The sequence below is a fragment of the Nymphalis io genome, chromosome 11 (genome assembly GCF_905147045.1).
Source record: "Nymphalis io chromosome 11, ilAglIoxx1.1, whole genome shotgun sequence".
NCBI lineage: Eukaryota > Metazoa > Arthropoda > Insecta > Lepidoptera > Nymphalidae > Nymphalis > Nymphalis io.
In genome coordinates this window covers 7,662,834-7,682,056 of record NC_065898.1, presented here as the reverse complement: position 1 = coordinate 7,682,056, position 19,223 = coordinate 7,662,834, and the positions used below count along the sequence as shown (strand labels likewise).

Here is a 19,223-nt window from a genome sequence, read left to right as displayed (position 1 = left end):
ATGAAAAACTGTCGACAATTATTTATTATTATAAATGACACTAATATAAAAGTAATAAATTATTTATTATAATATAAAATTAATATCACAATTAAAATAAGTCATAGAAGTAATCGAGACCCTGCCCAAGCTCCCATATCGCGACACCTGTGCCATACTCACGAGCAAGGTCCAGTCTCTTCTGAACAGAATAAAGCGTGGGGAAAAATATCTTTTTTGTACCCTGTGATGTTCTGTAAAATACAAAAAATCATTTCAATAGAAAAATAAATGTTAATACCCAATTTTACTATTGAATGTTACATTCATATATATTTTTTAATATCTATTACAAACCAAGCCTATTGATTTTATGAAATCTTAACTAATAATATAAATGCGAAGGTATGTTTGTTTGTTACGCTTTCACACATTAACCACTCATAAAATTTTGATACACATTGTCACCTAACCCATTCCCCTCATCTTCACATGCGAGTGGAAACTATTACATAATATGTATAAGCACTCAAGACATAATACAACAAATAAAATATTTGTTGCATTATGCCTTGTAACTACTTACAAATGCTTTTAAAATTTATTGTCCACTATAAATGAAAAAAAAAAAATTTGTATATAGAATGAAGTAAATTAAACAAAATTTTAGTAATAGTAAGAAAGTATTTCAATTATATTGACAATACATAAAAAAACTCAATAAATCACTAACCTGACTTCAATATAATTTTCTGCAGTATTATTATTGTATGTAAGTACTTGATTAGCTTTCGCATTTTTTAATAGTTCTATATATTCAGTGCCAACTATAGGTCCTCCACCATTTGCTGTGTATGAGTTGCCATAGAAATTCAATCCCAACAATATTTTTGACCTTTTAGATGGGTTCTCCTCCTTGTCTATTAATTTTTCCAAACAAAGCCTCATCCAATATAAAGGTGCATTGGGTCCTAATAAAATAAATAGTACAAAATATTATTTTTTTTCCATTATTTTTAATAACAAGATTAATAACATTCTGTCGTCTAATAATTGTAAATGTTTGCCACAGACATCATCACAAAAAACAAGCATTGATTGAGCACTTGCCTTAAAATATCAATGCCTCTGATTGTTGTTAAAAATAAAACTTTACGGGACATATTCCGAAATTTATTTACTAAGTATATATATAGTTTACTTTAAAACAATTAGTTTGACATTTTAAGAGTAATTGTATAGAAAAACTGGCCCAAAGTTATATGTCAAAAAGGCATGTTGATTAATCTTACCGGGCTTTTGAGGATTTGAAAAGTCATATGTCATGACAGAAACAGCATGGACATAGGGATAAATTTCATTAAAAGCCTGAATGAAGAACTCATCGCTAGGGTAGCCCCGAAAAGGAGGATACACCAAAATTAGACTTAAATTGTCTTCAGTCATTTCTAAACCTGAAATAATAAATAATATAAAACAATAATAATAAATATTATTAAAAATATTATTAGGACTATGTTATGGTTATTTGGTCTAGATTATTTATAGAATTACAACATTATAAAAAAAAATATCTTAAATTGTTTAAGATATTATGTCATATTTAATATCATAGTTAATTTTCATTTAATTGCAATAAAATGTGTAATTTATTTAAATTAAAAAAATACTAACCAAATTGTTGAATAAATTTAACTGACTTGTCAATATATTTTCCAACTTGCGACATTATTTCTAAAACTATTCCATCAAACTTCCATTGCCTACAGACTTTCTTGACCTCCTCAATGAGGGCTTTCTGTTCAGTCATAGAGGTTGGCTCCATGAAGAAATCTTTCAAATCTGATGGTTGCCAATTTTCAAACAATAACCTTGGTAGAACTAAAAGAAAATGTAATGATTTTAGTAGAAAAATATTTGCACATAAATAATAATTTACAAATACAAGTTACTTTCAATTTATTAAAGCTTTCTAAATGAATTAATTATAGCAACACACTTACAAATTTAATAATATAATAAAGATTATTTAAAAAGTAGTTGTGTTTCTGAATGAATTAAAAAAAAATGTCATTTACAAAAAAATTTCATAGCATACTTTTTAATTTAGTATCCATTCCTTTTTGTCTGACTGTTTTCATCCATCCATGATCAACATCATGTAAACCAGAAACTAAATAAATATTTGGGGTCTGTCGCTTAATCTGCAGCCATACTGGGGATATATAATTGAATTTTGGAGCCCATGTTTTTGCTACATCATACCCTTTGTTGTTCCACTAAAATAAATATATTTATAGTTATGGATATTTTATAAAAAAATAGAATATTCATGTTAATTTGTTAATATAACATATTTAATATAGATTTTATTCTAATTGTATTGTTGTTTTTTTTATGTTAACAAAGTTTTACTTATACTGTTAAGAATAGTTTGTGATGCCATTTTTATTAATTAAACTACTACTTACAGGTGTCACGTAGCCCAAAACCGTGTTTTTAAAGTTACGTATCGAGATATCCTGATGATAAGTACCATGATATTTAAGAACATCTTTAACATAAGGCGTTTCCACCACTAACTTTCGATCCAAAACATTATTTTTTCTCGTACCTTCTTGCGGTTTTACACCCTTTTGAGATTTTTTATCAGCCGGCGGTGATAAAGTACAAAGGCACAAACTTGTCATTAATAATACTTGTATTAACGTAATTAAACATTTCATCTTAGATATTAAAACAAAACAAAATATTCGCAGGTCTTACAGAAAAGCTACGATGAATAAAATTAATAATTTAAGCCGGCACACTAGAAATAATTATGTTGACATATAATTAACAAGGGATATGACAGATGAGTGCAGTGTTCAGTGTTGTAGCTTTGCTTGATGCTATTTACCTACATATTTTTACAAAGCTTTATGTCTACAATATTAATTTGGAAATTAAATAAGTTTTTATCACTTTGTTAATGCTGCTTAATTTCTTTTTATTAGTAAATAAAATTTCAGAATCGGGTTGCGTCCTACAAGGATTTATAAAATCGCTATGATAGTAAAAAATTCTTCGTGTTTTTATATTATTTTACCATTCGTGTTATTATTTTTTAAGTTAACGAAAAGTATATAAAGAAACATTTACGACTTTACACGCAAATAGTTTTTTTATTATGTAAATTTAATTTTAATGGTACAGAATGTGAATTATCTTAAAAAATATCAAAATGATGTGAAACTATTGGTATGAATAATTTCATGCAGAACAAATAATAACTTAATTGTATTTAATCGTAATTAATTATTGGAAAAGAGTACCTACCTAACTAATGAGTTGTTGGCGATCCTTCTCGGTAGATCTACATTCCAAACATGGTAGAGTAGATTTACATGTAATGTAATAAGTTACTATAAGGTTACGATTCGAAGAGGATTCGTCGTTGACCGTCGTAGCGTGCGGACGTGTTCGTTATCTCGAGCGAATGTTGCTAAGCAAGTTACGAATACTAACTGAAGCGAAACATCGTGGCTTTGGCTGCGTTATCTATGCGTTGTGGATGTTTTTACGACTACTTTGGCTTTCTTTAAGGGTTTTTGTTGTTTCTGTTGTGACATATTCTGAACTCGGCTGTGCAAATGGATTGTTGTTTCGTCTTGAGATTGGTTATGTTGGTTTTCACTGTTGTTTGTTGATTTGTTTTTGTTGTTCAATTATTTTCATTTTTTAAATTTATATAGGGTATTTTTGTTTTCTTTTGTTTCGTTTGATTGTTCGTTGGTTTTTTTTTTTTTTTTGTTCTGATGGACGTCGACACGGAGTTGTCGTCGTCCGACGCAAATGCTGGGCGTAAACGCCCACTTGTGGGCCTTGCGCTCTTTGATTCCGGTTCGGATACGGAGACCGAAATCAGATCGGCGGCGAAACGTAACAGTGCTAGCCGGGGGAAGCTCACTTCCAAGGGACGCGGAACTGGCCTCGCTCGCGCCAAAGCCGAGCTTAAAGCAAAGGCCGCCGAGGCTAGGGAGGAGGCGTTTGAGCGCTCCTTGAGAAGTCGGGCTTTCCGTAAGGAGACGGCTGTGATCGCGCTTGACTCTGAGGAATCCTCTTCCTCGGAGGTCCGTAGGGAGGATCCCCTAAAATTGGGTGCAGAGGAGCTGCGTGCGGAGGCTGGTCGCAATGCAGCACTTATTCTGGAGATTGCCCAGAAATCCAGCAACCTGAAGGGTGGCTTCATCAAGAAGCTCAAAGAATCTGCATCTTCGCTCCAGTCCATCGTAGATGCTCTGGCATTAAGGACCGAGGCGGAAGAGACGCGCAGGCTTCGCGCTGATAATGGCCGCCTGCGCAAGGAGGTGGACAGCCGCAAGACTGAGTTAAAAGCCCACCGCCGTGAGTTTGCGGAAATGCGGACCACGGTGGCAGTGGCAAATGAGGCGTCCACCAGCACTGTGCGGGACACACAGGCTTTGGAGGAATTTAAGGCCTCTATAATGTCGTCGGTGGGCTTTATGATTAAAGCTCAAATGGAAGGAATTCAGGACCGTCTTCTTCCAGCTAAAGTGCTCCGTCCCCCTCTGGCCGCGGACAAGAAACAGGCTGTAGTGCAGAAAACTGCACCTACATACGCGCAAGTGGTCCATCCGACCCCACCACCGAAACCCGCACAGGCGCCGAAACGGGTGCCTGCAGTCGAGTCAGTCCCGCTGGCACCGACTACTTGCCTATCAGCCACCCCGACCACGTCGGAGTCCCAACCACGGGAGGCCCAGGAGACATCATGGTCCACCGTGGTTAAAAAGGGAAAGAAGAAAAAGGCTTCCCCCTCGGCCGCAGCGTCCGCCACAGTACCATCAACAGTGGCGAAGGCTCCGCCGGTGGCCAAACCGAGGCTGGTTGCTCCTCGCAGGGCTGCAGTAATGGTCACTCTGCAGCCGGATGCGCAGGAGAAGGGCGTTACATACGCTCACATCCTGGAGCGCGCGGAGCAGGGCGTTAAGCTTCAGGATATTGGAATCTGTGGCGGCCTTAGGGTCCGACGATCGGCGACGGGAGCCAGACTCCTCGAGCTGCCGAAAGCACAGGCGGAGCAGGCGGATAAGCTTGCTGAGAAGCTCCGCACTGTGCTGGATGGTGTCGCAAGCGTCGTTCGACCTGTAAAGCGAGTGGACCTTAAGGTGACGGGATTGGATGATTCCGTCACCAAAGATAAATTGGTCGCTGCAGTTGCTCGTGCAGGGAACTGCTCCCCTGACTCAGTCAGATGCGGAGTGTTGCAGCGTGGTCCCGGATATATGGGAATGGTCCGCGTCACCTGTCCTCTCACAGCGGCGAAGAAGATATCAGATGCCGGTCGCCTCCTCGTAGGATGGAGCTCGGCCAAGGTATGCGTATTGGAGCAGCGCCCTTTGCGCTGCTTCAAGTGTATGGGCCTTGGCCACACGAAGGTGCTTTGCCCATCCAAAGCGGAACGGGGGGGTCTATGCTTCCGGTGTGGCGTAGATGGCCACAAGTCGGCGGGCTGTACCGAGAAACTGCGCTGTGCTGTGTGCGCAGACGCTGGCAAGCCCTCTGGGCACGTGATGGGATCAGGGGAGTGCAACCCCCCCATCACAAAGGGTACGGTGGTCTTAGGCACCCAGACTACCACCAATGTCGGACGGCGCCAGGCCGAGGAGGAAGCTTCAATGTCAACATGAGCACAAACATAAAGTTCCTCCAGACGAACGTCAACCACTGCGCCGCGGCGCAGGACCTGCTGCTGCAGTCCATGGCGGAGTGGCAGATCGACCTGGCTGTGGCCTGCGAGCCATATTATGTCCCTCCCCTACCTAACTGGTTAGGAGACTTGGACGGCACCGTGGTGGTTACTACCCGGAGTGAAACGAGTTCTCTCTCACTCATTGAGAGGGGCTCGGGTTACGTATTGGCAGGGTGGAGAGAATTCGTTGTTGTGGGTACGTACTTCTCTCCCAACCGCGGCCTGGCGGAGTTCGAGATTTATCTCGGCTCGATCAGAGCTGCGGTGACCAGGCAGTCACCGAGGCCGATACTGGTCTTGGGCGACTTCAATGCTAAGTCACGTGCCTGGGGCAACCCTGCCACGAATCCGCGAGGAAGGGCTATTCAGGTGTGGGCACTTCTCTCCAGCCTGTCCCTACTCAACAGGGGGCAGGTTTACACGTGCGTGCGGCAACAGGGGGGGTCCGTGGTGGATCTCTCTTTCGCCACCCATGCTGTAGCACGCAGAGTGTTGAATTGGAGAGTAGAGGAGGAGGTGGAGACTCTGTCGGACCACAGGTACATCCGGTTTGAGATCTCTACCTCTCGCAGGTCGGTGGAACCCTCTAGGGTGCCAACCACGCTTCCAAGGTGGTCTCTTAGCCAGCTAGATCGTGAGCTGGCCAGGGAGGCTGCCATCGTACAGCGATGGGGTTCCACAGGAAGGTGGGAGGGCGCCAGTGCAGAAGAGCTAGCGGGCCACATGCGCAGTGCCCTCAAAGAGGTCTGCGATGCTGCCATGCCTAGGTTCCGGCATAGAGTTCCGCGCCGGCAGGTGTATTGGTGGTCGCCCGAAATAGCAGGGCTTCGGGCGACGTGCAGCCGGGCGCGAAGGGCTTACGTCCGTTGTAGGAGGCGCAACGGTTTGGATGCGGACTTGGAGGGACAGCTATTGGCCGCTTATCGTCAGCTGAAAAAAGACCTACAGCTGGCGATAAGTCAGGCCAAGGAGAAAGCTAGGGAAGAACTACTGGCGGGCCTGAACCGGGACCCCTGGGGGCGTCCGTTCCGCGGTGTGCGTGGAAAATTCCGCACGCAGGGTGCCCCCGTGACAGAGACAATGTCATCGGATCTCCTCCTGCGCCTGGTCGGGGAACTTTTCCCCCATCCGGGTGAGCATGTCCCTCCACAGATAGTCCCTCGCTCTATGATTGACGACACAGTGGCTCCACCACTGATCACGGAGCGGGAGATGGAGGTGGCCTTCGACCGCTTGAGGGCCAAAAACACTGCGCCGGGCCCAGACGGGATTCCAGGGCGTGTTCTATGTGACGCTCTGGAATACCTAGGCGTAAGGCTTCGGGAGCTGTTCGACCAATGTCTGTGCAGCGGGCAGTTTCCGAAGCCTTGGAAAGAGGGAAAGTTGGTCTTGTTGCCAAAGCAAGGTCGACCACCAGATTCTTCCTCGGCATACAGGCCGATTGTGCTGCTGAACGAGACGGGCAAATTCTTCGAAAAAATTCTCGCTGCCCGTCTTATTCAGCACCTCGACGAGGTGGGGCCGGGTCTGTCAGAGGCTCAGTACGGGTTCAGGGCGGGTCGATCAACTATCGACGCCCTGGACGCTCTGAAAACCCGGACCACGGATGCGGTGGCCCGAGGGGACGTAGTTCTGGCGGTATCGATAGATGTTGCGAACGCCTTCAATAGTCTTCCTTTCGAGACTATTGGGGAGGCACTCCGATACCACGGGGTGCCTTCCTATCTCAGGAGGCTGTTGGGGGCATACCTCCAGGACCGGGTAGTCCTCTGGGAGGGGGGCGATGGGCGTCTTGTCCGGCGTCGGGTAGGCTGTGGCGTTCCGCAGGGGTCAGTTCTCGGCCCAATTCTGTGGAACGTTGGCTTCGACTGGCTCCTGCGGACATCCGTCCTTCCCAGAATGGGGGTGTTGTGCTATGCGGACGACACTCTCATCACGGCGACAGGGCGGAATTATCAGGAGGCGGCTCGCCTGGCCGAAGTCGGTACGTCGCTCACAGTGGACCGCATAGGAATGTTGGGCTTGAGGGTCTCCATCTCAAAAACGGAGGCCCTCTTATTCCACGGTCCACGTCGAGGCCCCCCTCGAGGGGCGTTTATCACCGTCCAGGGGACGGTGATTAAGGTGCAGGCCCACATGAAGTATCTGGGCCTGACCCTGGACGGAAGATGGAGCTTCGGGCAGCATTTTGTCCAACTTGGCCCGAAGCTCATCAACGCTGCTGCTGCCTTAAGCCGGCTCCTACCAAATGTAGGAGGGCCGGAAACGCCATGCCGGCGATTATACGCCGGTGTTGTGCGGTCCATGGCTCTGTACGGTGCTCCCATCTGGGTGGACGCTCTCACCGCTCGGAACAAGGTTCTCTTGCGAAGGCCGCAAAGAATCATAGCGGTGAGGGTGATACGCGGATATCGTACGGTGTCGTGGACGGCGGCAACACTTCTCGCGGGCGATCCGCCTTGGGAGCTCCAGGCGGAGGTGCTCGCGGAAGTGTACCGGTTCCGGGCGGAAGTGAGGTCGCGTGGCGACCGTCCAGGGTTGGAGGAGGTGCTGCGAATCAGGACTCTCGCCCAGCAAGCCCTGATTCGCAGGTGGGAGGAGGATCTGAGGTCCCCATCAGCAGGCCTGGCGACAGTGGAGGCGATCCGTCCCCACTTGAGTCGCTGGGTAACGAGAAAAGGCGGCACACTGACCTTCAGACTGACTCAGGTGCTTACTGGACATGGGTGCTTCGGTAAGTACCTGCACGGAATAGTCAGGCGGGAGGTAACGCCCTCCTGCCACGAGAGTGGTGCGCCTACGGACACGGCATGCCACACTCTGATGGAGTGTGCCGCTTGGGGGCCTCAGCGCCTTTCCCTGGCGACTTTAATCGGCGGAGACCTTTCGCTGCCGAGCGTGATAAATGCCATGCTTGGTAGCGAAAGGTGCTGGATGGAGATGGTCTCCTTCTGCGAAAATGTCATGTCGCAGAAGGAGGCCGCGGAGCGGGAGCGCGAGGAGAGTGCCTCCGCTGACCCGCTTCGTCGAAGAAGACCGGGGAGAAGACGCCAGCGCTATGCGCATCTTCTCCTCCCGCCGTGAGTGTCGCCGGGGCCAGAGGGTCTCTGTACCCCGAGTACCCCCTAGGATTTGGAGGCCCGCAGAAGCGGGCCAACCGTCGGGACGGCACGGTAGTATGCGCAAGCGATCCCGTGACGTCCCCCGACAAGATGGAGTGGGTACCGCTGGTTTTTAGTGGGTATTCCGGCGCCTTCAGCGCCGGCGAGTCCCACATACCCCCCCACCTTATGTGGGGGAAACACATAAATGTGTTTTTCCAGCGAGAAAAAAAAAAAAAAAAAAAAAGGTTACGATTCGAAAATGTATATAAGAGCCTATTTGAATAAGTGATATTATTTTAACCTAAATTTATTATTTACGTTTAAATATAGACGAGGTATATTTAGGTATAACGTCTTGTTTTCCTTGCTTTGACTGGTACCGATTTACAAAAATAACTTATCTTGCTTACCAATTGTGCCTACTTGAATATTAGTGTATTAAAAATCATCAAAAGTGATTATCAACCGGCGTAGATATCGAGATCTGCTAAGAATTCAAGGAGTGATTTTCACTGCGCCCACCGCGGGTGCATGGTGGGCCCGCAACTGCCTGAACTGAAAATTGCTCCGTGAATTCTTAGTCTAGTGTATTATTGCCACTGTATGTCTTCCCACCATCTTTGTGTTAATTGTCACAGGGTTATCCGACATAAGCCCTACTCACATAGCCTAATGGCGTACTGTCAATACTATTTCATCAAATATAGAAGTCATCCTTACCTATATCTTTGATTAGATAGACAAAGACAATTTAGTAATTTTCAATTTTTTAAAATGTTTCTGATAAACTTACTCCTTTATTAAAGTAAAAAGTAAAGGAACAGCTTGTAAATATCCCACTGCTGGACTCCTCTTCTGCTTTGTGATGGATCCGCTTCCACATTAGCCTTTAATTCTTCATTTTCCACTTTAGTCTCCGGCCGTCCAAGGGGTTGGTTATGAAGGTCGTAATTTCCGGAACGAAAACGTACCGTGCTTTCTTTTGCGACACAAGCGCGCCGTACACATCATTAATCCTTGGAGCTGTTTCTGCAGCACTGGTGCCATGGTAGAACTCATACTCGTAAATATACCGATATTTCATGTTTTCCATTGTGCGGTAATCTTAACTAAAGAAGAGATTTTTCAGATCAATGTGGTCAGTACGACAAAACGCTAATTTCATATGTAAGGACCTAATTAATATATATATTACCTAGTATATGTCTTATGTATGTTGTCTTATGTTAAATACAGTTATTGTATAGTCAAGTGGATTTGAACATAAAATCGCATGCTTAAATGAAGGCAAGCACTACAAAATTTCATTTGCTTTATCTGTGCTTAAAGTCCAGAGAGAAGATCCACTATCCATCTTGAATTAGAACAGAACAATAAAATAAATTCAAAAAAGAAGGCTTATTCGGCTTAAGATAAGCCAAAGTGTAAGAAAAATGCTTCTATAATAATTGTTTTCGAGTACCTGATAGAGAAACGCCGTAACAAACTTATGACGATGATGTCTGCTTAACCAATTCTGGCACGGAGACATTCCGAAGGAGAATATCCATCATCATCAAATCATAGCCGTCATCAACAGGAGATATTACAGTACACAAAAATGTGCCTGAAAACAGACAATCCATTTGCCCTTACTCTCATAGTTCGATGAGAATCCCGCAATCCACCTCAACAGGAGAGAACCAGGCGCAGGTCCACGACCAACGGGTTTACGTGCTTTCAAGATACAAGTGTAAACCTTGCCCTTACTTCCGAGCTCCGGACTACCTAATTTACTTAATCCAATAAATTTGAATTGGCTCCACCCAGTGTTTAAGCCCAAGCTTTTTAACCTCGGGATCTATAGGCTTTTGAACTAGCCACTAAATCAACAAGGCAAACTTAAATATATTCGGCAACTACATACTACGGGTGAAGCCGGTGACGCAGACTTGTTATGTAATAGTAGATACAGATCAAATCTTGCTATATTGTTTGAACATAAAGTTAAAATAAAAAAATAAGTAAATAATACTAAAAATTCAAGAAAATAACGTTTACGTACGTAGATATTATCAACTTTGAATAATAAGCTATACAAATTTCGTCATTTAAAGTGTCAACAATTAAAATAAAATAATTTCTAAAAAAATATCATGAAACACAGTTGGAATACATACTCATATAATCATTAAAATATAATTACTTTTACCTTTTGCAATCTTACTATATAATATCTAAAGAAAGTGATGTTGTTTGAAGACCACAACTCAGTTCTCAAATGGTGTCTGAGCTCGCAACATGGCTCGCCTTTCACGTATTTATAATGTGTTAACCGTCGCATTTATATGGATAGGTAATCAAATAAAATTATGTTGTACATTTAAACACTAATATATAAAAAAACACAATGTTTAATAGTTTTATAAAGTCAAAAATTAAACGTAACAAAATCGGTGAACCGTGTAAAAATGTGAATATTATTTCAGGCATAGATGGAAAACACGTGAACAAAAGAAGCTTGCCTGATGTGAAGTGTCATGAAACTGGACGGTTCTACAGGTTTGTTTATATTTATGATGTTTACTTAATTAACCCACAAATTTTATGGGGCTTAAAACATTAAATATATGATATATTAAGAGGAATTAATTAGGTATAGGAATAAAAAATAAAATTAAAATTAGTTACTTTGTAAATCATAATGAGTGGAATATCTATATTTAATCACATAAAAAAATAAAATATTTTTATTAAAAAATGTTTTGCACATTTTTTAATAAATCATAATTTAAAATACATTTAATTTTTTTAGTAATATTTCGCTGTACTGGTCTTAAATATACTTCCAGATTTTATTTTTTGTCTATCTAACTGTCCTTATAGATTATAAGAACCTCAGAACGTAGTTATGATGATGTCGACGTTAGTTTGTTAGATTTAATATTATTTTGTCATTTTAGGTGGTAAAACATGAAATATTTCTGTCATATTAATAAATTATTTTTCTTCGGATGTATGAAACAATCTCATTGCAGGGCTTATGAGAATCATATTGCTTCACTTAAATTAAGTTTTTTCAGAAGGCGATGCTGTAAAGAGAAATATGAAATATTCGTAAATATATTAAAATTTTTCGTAGTTGACCGGTTTTAGCGTTACAAAAACCTATTGAAACTAAAACTTCTTTTCCTTTTCTATTAAGAAAGCTGACTGACGAGTTACATACAAAGTAATACTAACTTGCTATGTATTGCGGTTGACAAATCTTATCTAGCTAAAGAGTGTGTAAAATAATAATTATTATATTATATACTACTCTATAACAACAAATTACTTAAATCTTACATGCACATATACAGTTTATAAAAAAAGTTATTGCAACCGTTAAATATAGTGCGATATACAAAACAATTGACAAATTATTTGCTTAACGTTAGTGAAGCCTACTAAAAATTAGAAAGTTGCAAAATTTCACAGGCAAAGAATAGAAATTCTTAATGCCATAATTTATAATATATTTTTTATTTAAATATAACTACTTAGACAAAATAATATTTTAGATTTATTTTAAACAAAAACATTGAAAAGCCTTTTCTATGAAATAAGCATCACATAAGCAAGAAGAACAAAAACGGACTAACTATAAGTTCCGCAAATACGGTAAACGCAGTCACGCAAAATGATTAACGCACGACAATGCAAAGAGCTATAACATCGTTTTCCTATTCAACACATATAACGCAGCAGGACATTGACCCAGCAGCACTTTCGCCAACCTTGACAGCTGCTACCGTATCGTATTTCAAGTTATTATCATTTCCTGCCGCGTCTTGTGAAATTCACTTTCGCTGTTATTGAATCGCCACCGTTACGTCAAAATAATAACTTCTTCAAAAACCAGTTCTCTCTGAACCAATTTTTATTTGTCAATTCCATATATTGACAATTTATATATTAAATAGTAAAAATTTGATGGTAAGTCCAGCTAACGCTTGCGCGAAGAAATATTAAATAAAGAAAAATAATAACTATCCTGTTAATAAATTAGTTAATTTAATAATCGGCAAGCGCAGCGTAGGGCGCCCTCCAGCCAGGTGGACCGACGACCTTAAGAAGGTGCCGGACACCAACTGGATGCGGAAGGCGGATGACAGGGAGGTTTGGCGCACCTTGGGAGAGGCCTATGTTCAGCAGTGGACAACGATTGGCTGTTGATTGATTGATATTAAATAGTAGTACTTATATAATTACAGACTTGCTTATAAAAGTTGCTTAACAGATGTTTAGTTAAACATTGATTTCACTATTTTTATCAGTATTGATTTGACAGAAACAAGAAGACATTGCATTGTTTATCTAATCATCTTCTAAACAACGCTTGTAAGTGAGGCCGTGATTTATATCTTTCTGTCACTGTTGATTTGACATTCGAAATAAGACTTTACGATGCTACGACGAAGTGATTTCAGACATTCTCATAATATACTTAAAAAACTCGTATATATTTAAAAGGAATCCTGACCGAACGGAAGATGTAATGTGGACGGGCGACGAGTGTTCCCGTTACTATCTTTGCTTAGAAGGCGATGTGTTCGATTTCCAATGTTCTAAAGGCCTACTCTTCGATGTCAACCGACAACTATGCGATATGCCACAGAATGTACATAACTGTGATCTTACAACAGGTAATTTCCCATTTTATTTAACATAATATCGACTATAGACATATTTGGTTCATTTTTTAAAAAATATTTATTTTAATAAGAATTACAGTCGAGTGAGTTTTTGCTGTTAAGTACACACGAAAACAAAAATAAATCAATAGATCAATCTATGAAGACCAATCAATTTTTAGGTAAATTTCAATAGGCAATAACTTCGGTTCAATATTAATAAGCATTAAATATGTAGAAATAATTTATATCAGACAATAGTAACCGGAAACAGAAATACACCGTATCCTACTTACTGTGCAAAGAGAAAGCGAATATGTCAATAATGGTTGCACAATTTGAGTTAAGTCATTCATTTTGGTAATGATTGCTCAGTTTAATTTCGTATCAACTTAAATTGACATATAGAACAAGACAAAACTGAAAAACTTACACAATTTTTATAAAGCATAAAAAAAATCAAAATTGACCTGAAATAATTTATTTTAAATTATAGCCGCATTATGAATTTTTACAATATTTTTAGAAACGCTAATACCAAAACCTCAGTTGGAAAATGCAAAATGCGCTAACGAAACCCACCTGGGTTGTTCTGACGATACTTGTGTCCCCGCTGAATACTTCTGCGATGGCGCCCTGGACTGCGAAGATTCTTCCGATGAGGTAATATATGTATTTAAAAATATATATATATCATTTTTATGCAACAGGATAGTTATTATTTTTCTTTATTTAATATTTCTTCGCGCAACCGTTAGCTGGACTTACCATCAAATTTTTTCTTATAATCAAACAGTAGAGTAATATTTACGATTTTTGGTAATTTATGTCAATTATGCTATTAACTTACGGTAGTCAATGTAGAGTAAGTATTATTTGCATAATTCACATGGTATAAGTACCACCCATTAATATTTTCTACCGCCAAGTAGCAATATTAGTATAACAATACTAAACACAACAGTGTTTCGGAGCCAGTAGACCACAAGGCACAAGGGACATAATATCTCAGTTCACAATGTTGGCGGCGCATTGGCTATATAAGGATAGGTTAATATTTCTTATTCCAGTCTGCCTTCTCAATGCAATAAAAAAAATATTGTCTCTCGGTAGGTGCAACTAATTCCATAACAGAAATTATGACAATGGGGTTTCGCCGTCACGGTAATTTGCAATATCTAAAACAACAAATTTTTAAAACAGATAGGCGCATGTCTTCATTTACTTTCACTGACTGCGAAATTTTCATATCTTGGCAATTTAGCTAGTTGGTTATAGTAATTTACTGCACAGCGCAACATTATGACCTCTTTACTTAAGTATGAAGGAAGTAAAAAGAAACAGCAACATTTGTATAAACAATCAAAAAAATAAACGGTAAAATACTTTGAAAAATCGCGGTACTGATTTATTTAAATAAGTTTCAATTGCTCATTGTATTCAAATTTACACTGTATTAGGGTTGGTGCGATATCAACTACGATCCAAACGCTGCTGCCCCTTGCAACACAGGGATGTGTCTCTTGCCAGAATGCTTTTGCACGAAGAATGGAAATCAAACACCGAATAACCTCGTCTCGAGCCAGGTAAATATACAAAAATCTCATCAGACTCGACCCGGTGTCGATTTGATTCATTTGTTTTTGGTTACATAGATAATATTATATACTTTGGTCTGTTAGGAAATTACATAACATTAATAGTCTACACTGATTGGTTCAATTTCATTAATTTACTATCACTATAAAAAAACATAGAAAACGTAAAATAAATGACTTGAGCGTACTTAGTATCGTGTACAATATAAATTAAACTAACAACAACAAGTTTAATTAAGCTTTTGTTTAAGACGATTGATTTAATAATAATACTTTATACATATATATAATAGTATAGCTATTTGTTGATATGTTGTATATATGTTGAGCTTTGTGTAAATCCAATTTATTATAAATATGATTTCAGACACCACAAATGATCACCCTCACATTCGACGGCGCGGTAAACCATGAAAATTGGGATACTTATTCGAGACAACTCTTCACGCCCGAACGCACGAATCCTAACGGATGTCATATAAAGGCAACATTCTTCATATCACATCCGTACACTAATTACCGACACGTACAAAAACTGTGGAACGATGGACATGAAATAGCCGTCCATTCTATTACGTAAGTTCCTTTTTAAACGAGACTTTTTCTATCATTTAATATTTGTGGTGGTACTATTACTGGTGCTCCTTAGCTACAATTACAACTGTGAATTCGAATTTCGGGTCAGATTAGTTCGCTATTTCAATAAATTATAATTAGCCCGGAGTTTGGTATTTACCTCCGGTTAGGTTGGAGTCATTATATATATTATAGAGAACACGGTCATCACGATCGGAATTTTATATTAACGTGTATTTTAGGCATCGCGGTCCAGAGGAATGGTGGTCCAAAAATGCTACAGTTGAAGACTGGTTCGACGAAATGGTTGGACAAGCAAATATAATCAATAGATTTGGAAGAGTTTGGATGGAAGATTTTAGGTTTTTATACCTTATTCTTATTATAATTACATGTAAAAACATATTTTTTACATTATGCTAATGTTGTTTACAAAATTGTCTATTAATTCGAAAACTAACTTAAAAAATCAAATCTTATTTAACATTTACCTACAGAGGAATGCGAGTCCCATACTTGTCTGTCGGTTGGAACAGGCAGTTTCTAATGATGCAAGAGTTCGGCTTCGTATACGACGCGACAGTGGTGGCACCATTAGCTGATCCACCGTATTGGCCATACACTTTAGATTATAAAATGCCTCATCCTTGTACAGGTAATAAATCGTTATTGAATCTGTTAAAACATTCCTGAATTCTTAGATCAGGGGTGACCCGGGTGATCACCTGGGCTGCGATGGCCAAAGTGACGCTTCGCGGTGGACTTACATTGAATCGTTTGTTAGTGACCATCCTTTTTTCAAGGCCGTGTTTCGAATCACAAGCAACAGCACATTATTACATAATTTTGTTTTAAACTGAAACACAATACACAAAGCTATTAGGAATATGTTAAAACAATAAAAAGTACTATTTGACAACGGTTTTATTCTAATATCTTTGATAAGATATGAGTAGGGACTATGTCAGTTACCTCAGTGACAATTGACGCGTAAATAGTGTATAGTTGAATAAACAAAAACAATAGACTAATAGTAACACTAATACAAAAGCGTGTAACCAAGAGATAAAGTTAAAGCCACCTAAAATAAATATACGTTTCTCTCAACGGCTAGCCCCTGCTAGCTAGATGTTTACTGCCTCAAAACGTTGAATATAATAGGCACTTATCTATTGTTGATTGAGATTGGGTTGTTTCGTCAAAGCTCAATAAAATAAAATATATTACATTAGAACTATTAATAAAAACAAACGTAACACGTTGGTTGTTTGCTAATATTTGAAGAAGTATTAGATATGATCAAAGAAGTATAATAAGGTTCTATAACCGATAAGTAGCGCGTGTGAAATATTATGTAAAATCTTAGTAACCATTATTGTTAGCGAAGATTCCTTTATAATGATGTAATGCTTAAATCAAATTCAAATATAAGTCTTAAAATGTTTGTCATAGTTGTGCATTTATCTTAACGGAATAATTAATTAACGATTTCAAAATATCTACAAACCTGTTTTATATCTCAAACCAATAAAAAATAGTGAATTGTCTTTGGGAAAATCTTAATGTCTTTGATTAGTAGAATTTCAACGCAAAACAACCCTATAAACACTTTTCCTCGCAAAATATAAGTTTATAGCTCGACTTTAGTTTTAATGTAGGTATATCAACAAAAAAAAATTTAAATTTTATAATAAATAAAATATATATAAAAAGTGGAATAAAAGCAAAATTTTTCAAATTGAAGTATTTAAAATATTGCGGATTAATGAAAGAATTAAGCATTATTTGATGATGAATATGCCTCCCTTTCTACAGACTTTCTATCCTAGAAAGCATAGACTTGCACCGTAAAGATCGGAAAACGGAAATGATAAATAAATTGAAATTTTCCTTTTATTAGTCTAAATAAAATAATTTATATTAACTATTAATAATATAAAAGAGAACAAACACGCCGCTTCGCTTTACAGGTGTGCAAAACTTTGTATTTAAACTTTGTACATAATAGTATGTTTTATTTCTCACTTAGTATATGTATGTTTTATTGTAGGAAATAATCAATATTGTCCAACAAGAAGCTATGCCGGTCTATGGGAAATGGTCATTAATCCTCTCGTCAATGGTGACCACACGTGTGCTACATTGGAGTACTGTCCATCCAATCTCAACGGTGATGACGTATACGACATATTGTTAAACAACTTTAAAAGACATTATTTAAAAAATCGAGCTCCATTTGGTATACATTTAAGTTCCACGTGGTTGAAGAACAATAACTACTTGGCTGCTTTGAAGGTAATGCAATAATATAAACTGTTAAACTGTTATTCACAATATTGATGACATATTTTTATATTATCATAGTAAATGAGTTGATTATAATTGATAATGGCCATTTATTATTGAAAAGCTGCTAAAGTCCAATTTAAAAAGAATATTTTTGCTTTTGATATTTTTATTTAGAAGGGTATATAAAATCACGCTACAACCCATATTGGACGAACAACTTTTATAAGTAATATATTATTACAAACCTAAAAAATAGATAATTTGTGTTTCAATTGTTATATGTTATGAAGTTGGTAATTATAGTCATATTTTGATTCTACAGAAATTCATAGATGAGCTGCTAAAGCTTCCAGATGTATATTTTGTAACATATCGTGAAGTAATCGATTGGATTAAACGACCGACACCTGTTCTGCAACTCAAAAAGTTTCAACCATGGCAATGTAACAACCGACGCTTCGAAGAATCCGAAATCGCTTGCAACAAACCGAGGACTTGTAAACTACCGTCCAAAGTCTTAGAACATGACAAATATATGATCACGTGCATGGATTGTCCAAAATCTTATCCATGGATAAGAAACGAATTCGGTTACGAATAACAAATCTAAAACAATAGACAAATATCAAAGTTACCAATTATATTTAAGGTTTTTAAATCTATTAATGTAGCAAATTTTTATTAAAGAATATTATTGATAACTACGGCATCTACGCCATTCCTATAATGTAGTTAGCTCATTTGGTTTATTATTTCTCAGTTTTACGGATTAAATCCGATTTGATTTTATATGGTGTAAAGATTTTGTAAGCCTAGAATGTTTGGTCAACTTAAATTTAAAATTTAAAACTTAATTTGGTCAACTTAAATAAGTTAATAAATTAATTATAATATACATTCCAAATAAGCACATAATGTTTCCACTTCAATCATTTGACTGTTAAAGTCATTTCTATTCAAATATTTGACTGTTAAATAATTGAATTATTTCAATAAGATTTCATTTGTGTTGTTATTTGTTAATCAAATTCAATTTTCAAATACAATTATTTAATTGCTATTTAATTATTTAGGTATACGCTTGTATTTAATAAAGAGATTTATATACTGTGTTAAGTGTATTGGAGTTTGATGCCATTTAAGATTGTATTCTTTATTGGAATTGATTGTAGATTAGTTTACATATATGTATCTTAATTTATTTCTATGATTATAAGTAGTTTTAACAATCTTTACCTGGGCTAACTGTGATGTTGACATAAGAAAA

General features: G+C 38.6%; 3 protein-coding genes across 3 annotated transcripts; 2 read left to right on the top strand and 1 right to left on the bottom strand.

Annotated features, from left to right (window-relative positions):
• Nucleotides 1-48: 48 nt before the first annotated feature.
• On the bottom strand, nt 49-2,901 carry LOC126771946 (chitinase domain-containing protein 1). Its single transcript, XM_050492126.1, has 6 exons — nt 2,451-2,901; nt 2,078-2,258; nt 1,654-1,860; nt 1,272-1,433; nt 713-950; nt 49-233 (listed from the first exon to the last, which is right to left on the bottom strand). The coding sequence occupies exons 1-6, from the start codon at nt 2,703-2,705 to the stop codon at nt 92-94; spliced, it is 1,185 nt and encodes a 394-aa protein (XP_050348083.1). The 5' UTR covers nt 2,706-2,901; the 3' UTR covers nt 49-91.
• Nucleotides 2,902-3,776: 875 nt separating this feature from the next.
• On the top strand, nt 3,777-9,411 carry LOC126772041 (uncharacterized). The gene is made up of 2 exons (XM_050492219.1): nt 3,777-5,357; nt 9,313-9,411. The coding sequence occupies exons 1-2, from the start codon at nt 3,777-3,779 to the stop codon at nt 9,409-9,411; spliced, it is 1,680 nt and encodes a 559-aa protein (XP_050348176.1).
• Nucleotides 9,412-11,101: 1,690 nt separating this feature from the next.
• Nucleotides 11,102-18,689, top strand: LOC126771931 (chitin deacetylase 1). The gene is made up of 10 exons (XM_050492105.1): nt 11,102-11,173; nt 11,307-11,379; nt 13,333-13,505; nt 14,020-14,156; nt 14,954-15,079; nt 15,459-15,667; nt 15,910-16,029; nt 16,165-16,322; nt 17,718-17,962; nt 18,279-18,689. The coding sequence occupies exons 1-10, from the start codon at nt 11,119-11,121 to the stop codon at nt 18,555-18,557; spliced, it is 1,575 nt and encodes a 524-aa protein (XP_050348062.1). The 5' UTR covers nt 11,102-11,118; the 3' UTR covers nt 18,558-18,689.
• The last annotated feature ends 534 nt before the right edge of the window (nt 18,690-19,223 follow it).